Source organism: Octopus sinensis, linkage group LG1 (genome assembly GCF_006345805.1).
Source record: "Octopus sinensis linkage group LG1, ASM634580v1, whole genome shotgun sequence".
Lineage (NCBI taxonomy): Eukaryota > Metazoa > Mollusca > Cephalopoda > Octopoda > Octopodidae > Octopus > Octopus sinensis.
Genome location: NC_042997.1, coordinates 112,352,320 through 112,367,884, shown reverse-complemented (window position 1 = coordinate 112,367,884; position 15,565 = coordinate 112,352,320). Strand labels below are relative to the sequence as shown.

Sequence of the window (15,565 nt, the reverse complement as noted above, 5' to 3'; positions counted from 1 at the left end):
TCCTTCCTTGGAAAGAGTTGATGGTTGGTGACAGGAAAAGCATACAGCCATAAAAAAAAAATGTTCCTCAGTAAACGGGAATCGCTTATTGTGTTGAAGTGGATAATGATAGGTTGGTCCAACATGCATTGTAATGTGCTTGACAACCACTCCTAAAAGTGATTGGCAAGGCAATGGCCTGTTTCCACAATGTAAAGAATGACACAAAGTTTACAAGGTTAGAAGATCCGCAACAGAAGTTTCAGGTAATGTGGTGCTGTAGCTTAGGCCCAGCGATGGTTGTAGTGTTATTAATGTAGAGGCAGGTGTTGCATTGTTGGCAAGCACGCTTAAGAGTGGCCGATTGTGTGTGGCTAGGCTGTTTGTAGCTGAGAACTAGAAGGCTGCTGGGGATTCTGTCTGTCTTGGAGGTGAGGAAAGACCGGAATGGTCATGGGATCAGAAAGTAGGGTTTGGAAAAGACATGTGATTTTTGTGTTTCAATGGAAAGATGCATGGGTAGAATGTGAGAGGGAAAGTGATATCCAGTGTGTGGAGAGGGTCGTGGAGCCCACCCCAAACCCTGTTTGGGCCTGGCAGTGTGCAGGATCCAAAACTGATCCGGAATAATCTCGATTCAGGAAAAAATGTTGCATTCTCTTGCTTTGGGACACAAAATCTGATTCAATGCTGGCAGAGTTTGTGAGGCTGAAGAAATTGAAAGACTGGAATGGTGGATCTAGAGTATTTGGGGTGAGAAGTGTGAGCATTAGTCGGCTTGTACTGGATGAAGGAGGCAGACCAACGGATTGTGTTTGTGCTGATGGAAATATCTAAAAATTGGAGATGTTGGATACAGTGGAGATAAATTCCCCCAACCATAAACAAGTGGTAAGTAGAACCGCATAAACACTTTCCTCTTCTTTTTTATTTTTCTAAAAAGATTCAGTTTTAATATCAACGTGTTCCCAACGTCATTTTTTATGTAAACTAACCCAAGTTCTGTTGTGTCTGGGGAGAGTCATTTTCTTTTTGTGCCTTATAATATAACACACTCACCGGTAAAATTTCCACTTTTTCTCTTATTTTTATTTTTGAGTGTGTTATATTATAAGGCATAAAAAGAAAATGATTCTCCCCAGACACAACAGAATATGCTTCAACACACGAACTCATAAAGAATCTTGCAAACCAAATCCCAAAACGAAATCACCCAAGTTACTTCCCCTTGTCCAGATTTCTCTGTATAAAACGTGTTCAGGTCGAAATTTTAACATCGAAACTGTTTTTGATTTAATATCCCTACCATTCGTAAACATTCTTATAAAATCAGAACTGTGCTGCAGCCGCCTTCACTATCGGAAGCATTTTTTCAGGATCAGAATTATGAAAACACGGAATAAACTTTGGGTGACATTTTAATTACTGTTCTTTTCCAGTCTTCCATGAACAAAACATCATATTTGACCATGGAGGAATATACTACTTCGCTTGAAAATGTGAAGTTGACAGGGTGTCCAGGCATAGAAAATCTGCCTCAACAAATTATGTCTGACCCATGATGCAAAAGTGGACACTAAAACGGTGGTGGTGGTGATCTGTCTGGAAATTGCATTCTTCAAAACCCAATTCTATGCTTCCTGAAATTCACCAACATTAATCTCGACCTGTCTATCCACACTTCTGTCTTCATCACTCTTAAGGTTCATTTCTCAGCCTCTCTCTCTGGATTGTGTGCCTTTCTTTAGCTTCCATTGCTGTCTTTCTTTAACTTCTCTATTTTCTGTCCCTTCTTTTAGCTTTTTTTTTCCCAATGAGTTGTAGTTTACCAGATTGAGTATTGCATGCAATAGGATTAAGGCAGCGAACTGGCAGAATCGTTAGTACACCAGGCAAAATGCCAAAAGGCATTTTAGCTGTTGCTACGTTCTGAGTTCAGATTCCACTGAGGTCGACTTTGCTTTTTGTCCTTTTGGGGGTCGATAAATTAAGTACCAGTGAAACACTGGGGTCAATGTAATAAACTAGCCCCCTCTCCTAAAAATTTCAGGCCTTGTACCCTTAGTAGAAAGGCGTTGCCTTACTGGCATCTGTGCCAGTGGCACATGAAAAACAACATTCGAATGTGGTTCTTGCCAGTGCCATTGGACTGGCTCCTGTGCAGGCGGCATGTTAAAAAATACACCATTTGAGTGTGGTCGTTGCCAGTACTGCCTGACTGACGCTTCATGCCAGTGGCATGTAAAAGCACTCACTACACTCTTGGAGTGGTTGGCCTTAGGAAGGGCATCCACCTGTAGAATCTTTGCCAGATCAGATTGAGCCTGGTGCAGCCTGCTGGCTTGTCAGCCCTTTGACAAACTGTCAACCCATGCCAGCATGGAAAGCAGACGTTAAACGACGACGATGATTATTATTATTATTATTTAAAATCGTGGGCAGTTGCTTCATTAGTGTGTCAGTCAAAATGGTTAGCAGCTCTTTCTGTTGAGTTCAAATCCCACCAAGGTCAACTTTACCCTTCATCCTTTTGGCATTGATGAGATAAGTACCAGCTGAGCACAGAACTTTCAGGCCTTGTACTTATAGTAGAAAGCAGAAGTAAGAAAGTCAATTAGATTGATCCCGAATGTGCAACTGGTACTTATTTTATCAATTTTGAAAGGATATGAAGGGCAAAGTCAACCCTATTGCTATTTGAACTCAGATAGTCCATTCTGCTGGGTGGTTGGCACTGGAAAGGGCACCCAGCTGTAAAAACCTTGCCTGTGCTTGTGCCACATAAAAAGAACTAAGTCCACTCTGCTGAGTGGTTGGTGTTAGGAAGGACACCCAGCTGTAAAAGCCTTGCCAAAACTGACCTTATCTGTGCTTGTGCCATGTAAAAAGCACTAAATCCACTCTGCTGAGTGGTTCATATTAGGAAGGGCATCCAGCTGTAAAAACCTTGCTGAAACAGTTACAGAAGTCTGGCACAGGCTTCTGTCCAGTCGGCTCTTGTCAAACCACCCCACCCATGCCAGCATGGAAAGCGGACATTAAACGATGAGGATGATGATGAACGTAAAGAAAGCCACCAAGCATTTAGCCTGGCATGCTAACAACACTACCAGTTCATGGCATAATACAGTCTTGCAAACATCCTACTCCATTGCTTCAACTCAGTGACAATCACGAATATTTTTTAAAAACTTTGTTTCCTCAGATTGTGTGTATGTTTTTTATTCCTGTTAATTTGAATATTTCTGTATGCACAAAGCCAGCAATATTTGACCTCCACAGCATTGACTCTTCAGACAGTTCAAAGACTAACTTGAAAAGATTGATGTAAACATAAAACCAGAAATAGCTGTGTGGTAAGAAGCTTGCTTCCCAACCACAAGGTTCCAGGTTCAGTCCCACTACATGCCACTTTAGGCAAGTCTCTTCTATTTAAGCCTCAGGCCAACCAAAGCATTGTAAGTGGATTTTGGTTGAAGGAAGCCTGTCATATATATATATATATATATATATATATATATATATATCTGTATGTGTATGTTTGTCCCCCACTGCTGCTTGACAATCAGTGTTAGTGTGTTTACATCCCTGTAACCTAGCAGTTCAGCAAAAGAGATCGATAGAATAAGAACCAGGCTTAGAAAAATATGAGTATTTGGGTTAATTCATTCAACTGAATATTCATCGAAGTGGTGCCCCAGCATGACCACAGAATAATGACTAAAAGAAGTAGAGATATAATTATTTTGGTTGAGTCGGTCTCTTTCTCCTCTGGGTCCCCCAACCCCACCCCTTTTGGGTGCACAGGCTCTTCAGGCAAGTTATGACTGTTGCACCTTGGCCTAAAATCGACCGAAATAAGAATATTCTTAGTCTCTACCCAAACATATATTGCATACTTGTGTGTGTGTGTGGAGCAAAGTCCTAAGACCAAAACCGAGGGTGACCATAGTGATGGAACAATGAGGTTGACAGAACATATAAAAGCAAAAAGACTGGCTTGCAAAGACAGGTTAGATGCATCTTCATACAGTGATTTCATCCTCGGCCATCTCTGGTTTCCACCACTCGACTGTCAAGGTAAGAACTTTTGTCTCGTGTCTTTCTTCGCCAACCAAGTGATTCTCAATCAGGGTCCAGCATAACCTTTAGGGATCCTTAAAAGATTTTATCATTAATATTTATTCTTTTCTACTCTAGGCACAAGGCTTGAGACTTGGGGAAGTGGGGTCAATTGATTAGATCGACCCCAGTACTTAATTTTTTGACCCTGAAAAGATGAAAGGCAAAGTCGACTTTGACGGAATTTGAACTCAGAACATAAAGACAGACGAAATACCACTAAGCATTTCACCTGGTGTGCTAATGCTTCTGCCAGTTTGCCACCTTTCCCTTGTATAAATATTCTTTTCTACTCTAGGCACAAGGCCCAAAATTTTGGGGGAGGGCCAGTCAATTAGATCAATCCCAAACATGCAACTGGTACTTAATTTTTTTGACTCCAAAAGGATGAAAGGCAAAGTCAACTTCGGCACAATTTGGACTCAGAACGTGAAGACAGACAAAACACCGCTAAGCATTTCGCCCAGTGTGCTAATGTTTCCGCCAGCTCCCCGCTTTTTTATTAATATTTATTAGCAATAAACTGGTTATACTTTTACAGAACACAGAATATTTTAACAATATTTCTTATACAATTCCTTATTTAATCATCTTACCGGCACATGACAAACAACATTCAAGCGTGGTCATTGCCAGGGCTGCCGGACTGGCTCCCTTGCAGGTAGCACGTAAAAAACACCTTTTGAGCGTGGTCGATGCCAGAACCACCTGACTGGCTCCCATGCCGGTGACACATAAAAGCACCCACTACACTCTTAGAGTGGTTGGTGTTAGGAAGGGCATCTAGCTGTAGAAACTTTGCCATATCAGATTGGAGCCTGGTGTGGCCTCCTGGCTTGCCAGTCCCCAGTCAAACCGTCCAACCCATGCCAGTATGGAAAGCAGATGTTAAACGATGACAATGATAATGATAGGTGCGGGCATGGCTGTGTGGTAAGTAGCTTGCTTCCCAAACACACGGTTCCGGGTTCAGTCCCACTGCATGGCACCTTGGGCAAGTGTCTACTATTATAGCCTTGGGCTGACCAAAGCCTTGTGATTGGATTAGGAAGATGGAAACTGAAAGAAGCCCATTGTGTGTATGTGTATATATATATATATATATATATATATATATATTATATATATATATATATAGTGTTTGTATGTCCATGTTTGTTCCCCCACCGTTGCTTGACAACCGATGTTGGTGTGTTTACGTCCCCCATAACTTAGTGGTTCTGCAAAAGAGACCAATAGAATAAGTACTTGGCTTACAAAGATTAAGTCCTAGGGTCATTTTGTTCAACTAAAGGTGGTACTCCAGCTTGGCTGCAGTTAAATGATTGAAACAAGAATTTCGTTAAATATCAAATGGTTATGAGGGTCCATAGGCAGGAAAATAATTGAGAACCACTGGGCTAACCTATTTTATCAAAACTCAGCAAATAAACCCCCTTTTTTTTCTTTTTTTTTAACCAGTAGCCAATAACATTACAAACAGGAACATATACAGATATCCATTTCCATCTGTGGGCTGCTAGCATGTATAGAGCACCTGTGCTAATGCCACATAGACAGACACAAACGTGGCTTTGAGTTCAGTCCTAATAAACAGCACATTGGGCAATTGTCTTTCACTATTGTGCTGGGTCAACGAAAGCTTAGTGAGTTGATATGGTAAATGGAAACTGAAAGAAGCATCATTGCCAGACAAATGATGGTGTCCGTTTCCAGTCTTTAATAAAAAGAAAAACCTTTCTGGGTGAAGGGTTAGGGTTCCTTTGCTTGAAAGCAAAAGAAGATTGGCAACAGGGAGGTTGATGTTGCAGTCATGCTGGAGCATTGCTTTGAAACATGAATTGACCCTAGCTTTTTTTTTTTAAAGCCTGGTACTTATTCTATCGGTCTCTTTTGCTGAACCACTAAGTTATGGGGATATAAACATACTAACACCAGTTCTCAAGCATTGGGGTGTGGGACAAACACAAACACATATAAATAATGGGCCTCTTTCAGTTTCCTCCATCATCATTGTTTAACACCCATTTCCCATGCTGGCATAAGTTGGATGGATTGACTGGGGTCTGGGAAGCCAGGATGCTGAACCAGGCTCCAATCTGATCTGGCAGTGTTTCTACAGCTGGATGCCCTTCCTAACGCCAACCACTCCAAGAGTGTAGTGGCTGTTTTTTACATACCACTGGCACAGGGGCCAGAGGGGGCTGGCAATGACCACAATTGGTTGGTGCTTTTTACATGCCACAGGCACAGAAGCCAGTCAAGGTGGCACTGGCATTGGCCACATTCAGATGGTACATTTTACATGTCACTGGCACGGGGTCACAACTACAATTTCCATTGAAATGTGATTTGATTTGATGTTGCTGTACTTGACTCCATAGGTCTCTTCAAGCACGGTATGTCGCCCTACAATCCAAGGTACTTTTTGAGTGGGTTGGTTATGCAACACTGGTGTAGGATACAGCTGTGAACTCACTTTAATTGCCGGGTCTTTTCAGTCACAGCATATCTCCAGAGGTCTTGGTCTTTAGTCATTGCTTCTGTGATGCCCAATGTTCAATGGTTGTGCTTCACCACCTCATCCCATGTCTTCCTAGGTCTCTCTCTACTCTGGATTCCTTCCAGTTTGGGAGTGGCACTTATTCACACAGCTCTCCTCATCCTTCTGTAGTGCATGACCATACCAACATAAACGTCTCTCTTACATGCCACATCCGATGCTTCTTATGTCCAACATTTCTCTCCATGAATTAGAAATAAAGGTAGGAAACAAAAATGAAATTCTTAAATTAATTACACATAAAACATGATTAATTAATTAAAGAAATCAACAAATATCAACAATAGAAACAAGTTTATTGTTTGAAAGTTGGGGATGTTTTTTGTTTTTGTTTTTTTTTGTTTTGCTTTTTGTTTTTGTTTTTTTTACCTGAGGCCCTTATGAGATGTCCACATCAAAAGAGAGATTGTGAGTGAGTCCTCTCTTCCGAAGTTCAGCTAAAAACCTGTTGAATCTATTTATGGCTCACACATGACAATTTGAAACACCCAAGACGAAATAGTTTTAGTACAACAGTCATCGTATCCATACAGATAATCTAAAAAGTAGGGTGGGATGGGTGGAAAATTAAAAAAAAAAGTTTAGAAAGTCAAACAAGCTATTTAAAAAAGAAATGCTCATTGCCAACAAAAAAAAAAAATAAATACTCCTTTGTAGTGATGACATGTGAATATGCTTATAGAGGTACATTAGATCTTGGGAGAAAAAAAAAGATGAAATTGTTTATAGAGGCAGTGGGAAAAAAAAATTTTCTACTTTAATTCTATTGCCTTTTGCATGTTTTTGTTTGTTTTTTTTTAATTTTTAAATTTAATTTTTCTTCAATAGGTGTAAAAAATATGTGAAGTATTTTAATGAGTAAAAGGATCCATCCACTAAAAGTTACTTTTCATGATCGATTTTTTTTAATTTTTAAATTTTTTATTTTTTTTTAAGTGGAAGCATCTGTCTGTCAACTGATTTGAAGAAATGAGCAAATTTTCTGAGAGTATTCCCCTGAAGACAGAAAAAAGACAAAAAGAAATGAAGTGTATTGTTTTTTTGCTAAATAATATTACATCGTTGGATTATAAGTTAAGATGAGATCTTGTTTGAAATATAATTAAAAAAAAAACTGGTGAACATTTCCTATTCCAACAAAGAGATCACATAGTGAATAGGAATTTAAATGGTAATTCAAATCAGAGACTGGATTACAGTAATCCAGTGTTACCCCACTTTCAGTCGAGTAAGTTCCTAAATATTGTAAAATGAATGATCCTTTTTTTTTTGTTTTTAAATTCCACATTAACGACACAAGGAACAGGTTAGTTCTAATTTCAAGACTGTTTGATGCCAAAGGCAAGAACTGAGATTCTAAACTGTTCAGTGAGTAAACTAATGAACTAAAATCGTGTCCAGCAACAGAATTCCAGGTTTAAGAAGTGTTATTACCTACAAATGGAGATTACAAGTTGAATAAAATTGTTGCTGTAAAACCATAGAAGAATACATTATTATTATGATTATTATTAATATTATTTATAATAATGAAGGTTAAAAGTATCGACACACATCCTATATACAGGGAATACAATCTTAATAAAGAATTAAGTTCAACAAAATTAATGATCGACGACAAATAAATTAAGTCTGGTGATTGCCCCTCCCCTCAACCGTTACTAAATAGAGCTTTGTAGAGTTTACATTGGTTGTTGTTGATGTTGTTTACTCTAACACAGCAGTTAATATTTCAATTCTGGCCAATACTGTGTGACAAGGATTAATAAATTCTGCACAGAACTTCCCAGTAATAAGATGAAGAGAAAAAAATTATTTCAAAAACAAAAAAAAAAAATGAACGTTTACACTCACAAACAAATTGATGCTAGTTTACCAAATGTTTTCATTGCTAAATAATCAAAACTTAATTCATTAAGATTAATTATTTATCTTCTTTGATTTTAAAATTTTTTTTTTATTGCAAACTTTGAAATGCAGACTTTTTTATTTTTTTTAAATTTAATTTTTTTTTTGCAGAGAATAAGTGCTTCTCGCTTATTTTTTTCCCTTCCTCTCCCTTTATCTCTCTCACATACACACACCCACACATATAAACTTATTTTTCTTCCTTCTTCCAATTTGCTGCAATAACACTGAATCGGAAAAGAAATCTATTTATTTGATATAAAATCAACTATCAACAACCAAAAAAAAAATGGTCTTAGTAAATTTATCATCATCACTATTATTATTATCATCATGGTATCCTTTTTTAATTTCATCTTCTGATAGCAATTGGCCATAAATAAAACTGTAACTAACTGATTAATGACTTATTTAACCAGAAATGCCTACTTCAATTTGGGTGGGTGGGAGGCTGGGGCTAGTGCAGGTTTACAGCTGAATAGCAACCAAGAATGGAGACAACTTCATTAGAGATATGATGATGAAATGGGGGTGGGGGAAATAATAGTGATGATGATGACGACGATGGTGATGATGGTGATGTAAGAGGATGATCATTGTTGAACCAGATGACAATGGCTGGAAAAAAGAAGTGGGAATGAGAGATTTCTTGAAATGAAGCTGTGGATATGGGTTATGTGTGTGCGTGTGTGTGTGTTACTCATATTTTAGAGAGAGAGATGGGGTGGGGGGTTTGATAATTTGGACTTAATATCCTTGGAGGGAGGAATTACATCTTTCCAACAAGAGTATATAAAGTAACGAATAAACTAGTTTAAATATATATACACACCCATATATGCGCACCTACTATAATGTGTATAGTGAAAAAAAAAATCATTTCTTCCAAAGTGTTATTTGCAAATGATGCGTTCACAATATACAGCACTAACTTTAAGTAAACATTTACAGACAGAAATATTTATTTTGTAGTAAAATGACATGGATAGTTCGCTAAAATTGTCTTGTGCTAAAAATCTAAAAATTCCAATAAATGGTACATTTACAAACTAGCATTAACTAATAGTAACAACAATAATAATAATGGTTTTCAAATTTTGGCCCAAGGCCAGCAAATTTGGGGAAAGGCTAAGTCAATCTTATTAACCCCCAGCACTCAACTGGTACTTACTTTATCCACCACAAAAGGATGAAAGGCAAAGTCAACCTTGGCTGGGAGAGCTAATGTTTTTGGCAGCAAAGGTGGTTTTGAGGGGAGAAGGGGACAAGGTCAGTTGATTACATCAACACCAGGACTTTACTGGTACTTACATTTTACTGACCCCCACCTTCTGCTATTCATGACAAACATTTTCATAAGCTTAACCAAGCCATCTTGTTAACACTCCCAAATATTTAATTAGTGGATTAACAGCAGTAAAATATCTTAATTTGTTCTTAACGAAGTTTATTGTTTCTTTAGGATTATTTATTGCCTTTAACAATTAGAATAAGTTAACATATCAGTAATAAATAAATCTTAATGAATGACAAAAGAAAAGGAGTCATGTAATCACATTCATTAGCTTACAGCTGTTTCTGCCATAAGCTATAGGATGTTACATAAGCACTCAGCTCTGAATGCAGAGCTTCTTATAACAGAATTATGAGACTCCTGTTCTTTTGGCATTCGTTAATAAACTCACCTAACACTGTACTTGAAAGCAGTGGTTCTCAACCTATGGACTTCTTTGAGTGCTATTTTACTCTGGTGGACCCTCATAGCCATTCCATGTTTAAAAACTAGCTTTATAGATACTTCTTTCAAAATTCCTATTTCATTTTTGCCCCCACATTCACTTGTATGGGTTTGCAATAACACTCTCTGAGAGACACATGTTTCAGTGGCCGGAAACCTCAAATTCTGTAAAACATCAGAGAAAGAAACCAAACTGTCTTTTGCAATAAATATATTTAAAAATGGACCCTTCAAATACTACCGAGGATCCCCAATTTTGCTTGTATAAACCCCACCCCTCCCAAGGTCATATGGACCTCTGCTCTAAAACATAAGATATATTGAGTTCTAACTGGTTATTAAGTATCACTATGTGTAAGTGATATTTCATAAAAGAAGTAGATACATCTCTTTATGTTTACAATAAAATAACGACATTGAAGAGCGAGTGTGTGTGTGTATAAAATACTGCAAAGAAAAAGAAAAGAGCAGGGAAATAAACGAGGTTTTGTAGAAGTCAAAAGCCAATGGAAAATAGACAACTAAAAGAATGAATTGATAATGTGGATTTAAAATATATTGTGGTTGTGATGGTGGTGGACATTGTTGTAGTAGTAGCAGTGGGTGTGATTGTTTAAAATGAGAGAAAAATGGCAGTTTTATTATTATTATTATTGAAATCATTATTGTTGTTGAATTGAAGCAATCTCTAAAAGTTGTAGGGGGACCTGAAACCAAAAAGGGAGTATTGGGGAGGGGTGTGTAGCTGATTAGATAGAAGTAAAGGGTTATTATTTCTAGTAAATAAATATACAGGGGATCATCCGTTACAAAAGCATCTTCACCAAAACAAGGGGAAAAAAAGATAAAAATTTTCTTTTTTTAGACTGTGGTACATAAGATAACAACACTGAGTCAGACATTTTTTATATATATATATATATATATATATATATATATACACACGTTTTTATATGTATACATATATAAACATGTGCGTATCTAGGTGTATATATGTGTGTGTCTACATGTATAGATATGTAAGCACAGAAATGTGTGTATATCTATGGAGACACTGTTCATTCACATGCACCAAATACAAACTTTCAAGAAAATTTGCAAAAAGAAAAGAAGAAAAAAAATAAACAAAAAAGAAAAAAGTGCAAAAAAAATTGGGGCTCTAAAATAGACGGCTGGCTGGCGACGAGTAGTGGTGGCGTGAGTAAGAGATTAGACCATGGGAGGAGGAAGAGGAAACATGAGAAGATGAAGAGAAGGAAAGAAAGTAGGAGGCAAAAAGAGATGTGGTGTCACCAATTCCTTTTTTTAAAACTGCTGCTACCAGTTAGCTCCAGCATAGAAGTCCTGCTTCTCCAATAACAGTCAGCAGCTTGCAGCAATACCACTGACCACTTTAGAACTTATCATTATAACTATTATTATTAATATTATTACTGTTATCGTTATTATTATTATAATTATCATTACTGTTATCATTATAATTATCAATTAAAATTATTATTATCGTTATTATTATAGGCACAACTGGGACAGTTCAACTAAAATAAGCAACCAGAAGGATTTTAAGTCTCTTCCTCTGCCTCCTCCTCTTCATCCTCCTCGTCTTCTTCCTCATCATCCTCTTCATCTTCTTCGTCTTCTTCATCCTCATCTTCGTCTTCGTCTTCCTCTTCGTCTTCATCCTCATCCTCTTCATTGTACATTAGATTGGAATTCTGCATGTCCGTGCTGTTCTGCAAGCCATCGTCTTTCTTCTTTTTCGACGTGGACACAGTCAAGTCGAGTGGAGTGTCTCCAAGACGCTTAGTTGGTTTCTTAAACATTTTGTCCTCTCCAACCAAATCTAGATTTAAAACAAGAACAAAAAAAAAAACACAGGTCAGCAAACACAGACCAAAAGATTACCACATGAACAACAAAGACAACCCTTTACCATTCACACTGGCCATATCGGGGCCCAAATATTCTACATGTTTTATGTTAGAGGTGGTCAGATCCAGCCTCTAACATCTACCATACAATGTTATTCTAAAAACATGCAATCACATCATTGAAATCTTGAGGCTACGAGATAATACAGGATGAATTCAAACCAATTTGAATGAATAAGCATTGTGTCTGACAAAGTAATCTGAAAGATGAAGGATTAACCCACCCAACTAATGTCCAAATAAACTGATTTCCTCTTATCTTGGAACTGCTAGAAACCACAAAAAGTGGGCCAATTCTTAACTACCACAAAAATGAAGTCATTTACTTCTGATCATGTTAACAATCAGACATGCTAATTTCTTCAAATGAATCTCTTTTTTTATATTAGAATACATTTGTATTGGTTTAGGGCAGAAGGGGTTTACAAACTTCTCATATCATTGATCTCATCATGGGATCATTGATAATTTATCGATCCGCCCCCCACCCCACCCCATCACAAGGGGAGTCCTGAAATTACTAGAAGCAGTGTTGTATGCTCTCTTTCTCTCTCAATAATTACCACAGGTATCAATTCATTTTTGTATTTGATTTGCAAGACTTTTGGTGTCTTGGGGAGGTCACTACACCAATAATAATAACACACACACACACACACACAGACACATCCTCAGAGAAGACTTTGAAGAGAAAGGGCAAGTCACTGAAAAGGTTGCAAATAGCAACAAAAGGATTTTGACCAACAAAGTGATTCTTTAACCAACACATTAAACAAATGATTGATTATTTAGTTGGTGAGATATTTAATCAATTAATGAACAATAAAGAAGTGATATTGAACCAGTGTGTGTGTGTAATCATTGTTGGAGTAATGCCCCTCCCAAGACAACAAGAGAGGTATGATTGTTTCTTCTAAAACTAGGACTGAATAAATGTCTAACTTATCTGACCAAGCACTGTATATGTATGTATGTATATATATATATAATATATATATATATATATATATATATATATATAATTGCACATTCTTTCAAGAAAGTTAAAGTTAATTTTTTGGCTGCAAAAGCAAGGCCATGTAGGGGGACATGAAGTTATGTACAGGGAGGGTGTTCATGCAAAGAGTTCAGGCCATTTCTGGTCAAGATAGTCTTTGAACCGAGCGGTCGTCGGCATCTTCACTATCTCATCCGGCAGCTTATTCCACGAATCCGCAACCCAGACGGAGAAAGCCCCTCTCCTTCGATTGAGATGAAATCATTGCAGATAGAGCTTTTTGGAGAGACCCCGCAACCGACACTCTGGAGCAGGAGTGAAGAACAGCTCTTTCGAGAGGTTACACTTTCCGCTTATGATGTGAGCGAGAATGAGATCAGCATGGCGGCAGCGTTTTTCTAGAGAATAAAGGTCGAGTGTCTTCAGCCTTTCTTCATAAGACAAATGCTTGAGACCAAGAACCATGCAGGTAGCCAGCTTCTGGACTCTTTTGAGATGATGTATGTCTTTGAGGAGATAAGGAGAAGAGGCTTGAATCCCATACTCCAATATGGGTCTCAGCAGCATGACATAGAGCGGTAGGAACATGGCTGCTGTGAGCATTCCGAATGACCGTTGAATCAAAAACAGAACTCCGCGTGCTTTGTTGGCAGCATGGACGCATTGGGCCGAAGGTGAAAAGGAAGAATCCACCAAGATACCCAGGTCCTTTACCTGGTCGGTCCTCTCCAGCAGCAGATGACTCGGCTCGAAATCAAGTTGAGTTGCAGGAGAGGAGCCAACAGGCAGATGACAGCAATTTTGACACGTTCAGACACAGGTCCCATTCGTTAGACCATCTCCAAACTTGGTGGAGGCATCGACGAAGATCATCTGTATCACTGCGAGGAGCGACCAGTTTGACATCATCGGCAAACAGAAGGGTGTGTTGCGTGAGGTCGTTGGGCAAGTCATTGATGAAGACTAAAAACAATAACGGCCCAAGCACTGAACCTTGAGGCATGCCACTGCTCACACTGGAGACGTCAAACAACAAACCATTAACTTGGATTTGGAAGGAGCGATCTGAGAGGAAAGCACCAACCCATCGTACAATATCCGGAAGATCTGGCCAGCATAAAATGTTTGTTTATTTCTCACCAAAAAAGGAAAGCAGTCAGTGCAACAAGTTGATTTGCTGTGAGAACGAGGGGTGATGATGTCTTGACCAGTTAATTTGCTCTACTTTGTGAAGTTTATTTTTGTCTTGCAAGGTACTTGATAACGCTGTTAGTGCTGGTACCATGTAAGAAGCACTCAGTACACCTTGTAAAGTGGTTGGCGTTAGAAAGGGCATCCAGCTGTAGAGACTATGCTAAAATAGACAATGGGGCCTAGTACAGCTCTCCAGCCTTGCCCTTTCTTGTCAAACCAGCCAACCTATGCCAGCATAGAAAACAAACGTTAAATGATGATGAGGACGGTGAAACTGCCAACACAAACTATTTTCCCAGGATTCAATTGTTTCATTATCAGTTAACAAACTTATATCATTGATCTCATCATGGAATCATTGATAATTTATTGATCCCCCCCCTCTCACAAGGGGGAGTCCTGAAATTACTAGAAGCAGTGTTGTATTTTCTCTGAAGCTTGATTTTATTAGCCAAAGTTAACTCTAAGATTAGAAAGAACTACACCAGTGGGTCCCAACCCTTTTATTTAAATGAGTTTTCCCATGGACCCCCTTTTAATATGCTTATCCTTATATATGTATATTATATATATATATAACAAAGTGAAGTTGTAAGGTACTGCACGAGTGGAATTATATATGAAAGAAGGTTTGAAAATGCAATTTTAAAAGATGTTTATTCACTTGAGGTTGAGATGCTCAACCTCAAGTGAAGAAACATCTTTTAAAATTGCATTTTCAAACCTTCTTTCATATATATATATCATCATCATCATCATCATCATCATTTAACGTCCGCTTTCCATGCTAGCATGGGTTGGACGGTTCAACTGGGGTCTGGGGAGCCCGAAAGCTGCACCAGTCCAGTCAGATCTGGCAGTGTTTCTACAGCTGGATGCCCTTCCTAACGCCAACCACTCCGAGAGTGTAGTGGGTGATTTTATGTGCCACCGACACAGGTGCCAGACGAGGCTGACAAACGGCCACGCTCGGATGGTGTTTTTTATGTGCCACCGACACAGGTGCCAGACGAGGCTGGCAGACGGCCACGCTCGGATGGTGTTTTTATGTGCCACCGACACAGGTGCCAGACGAGGCTGGCAGACGGCCACGCTCGGATGGTGTTTTTATGTGCCACCGACACAGGTGCCAG

At 38.5% G+C, this 15,565-nt stretch overlaps 1 protein-coding gene across 3 annotated transcripts in view; it reads right to left on the bottom strand.

Moving 5' to 3' along the window:
• Nucleotides 1-11,621: 11,621 nt before the first annotated feature.
• Nucleotides 11,622-15,565, bottom strand: part of LOC115210915 (histone H3.v1) — a 65,364-nt gene continuing 61,420 nt past the window's right edge. For all 3 annotated transcript variants that reach the window (XM_029779699.2, XM_036503889.1, XM_036503891.1), the window contains one exon: nt 11,622-12,153. In XM_029779699.2, coding sequence (XP_029635559.1) covers nt 11,873-12,153 — 281 coding nt within the window. In that variant the 3' untranslated portion in view covers nt 11,622-11,872. The remainder of the gene's footprint in view (nt 12,154-15,565) is intronic.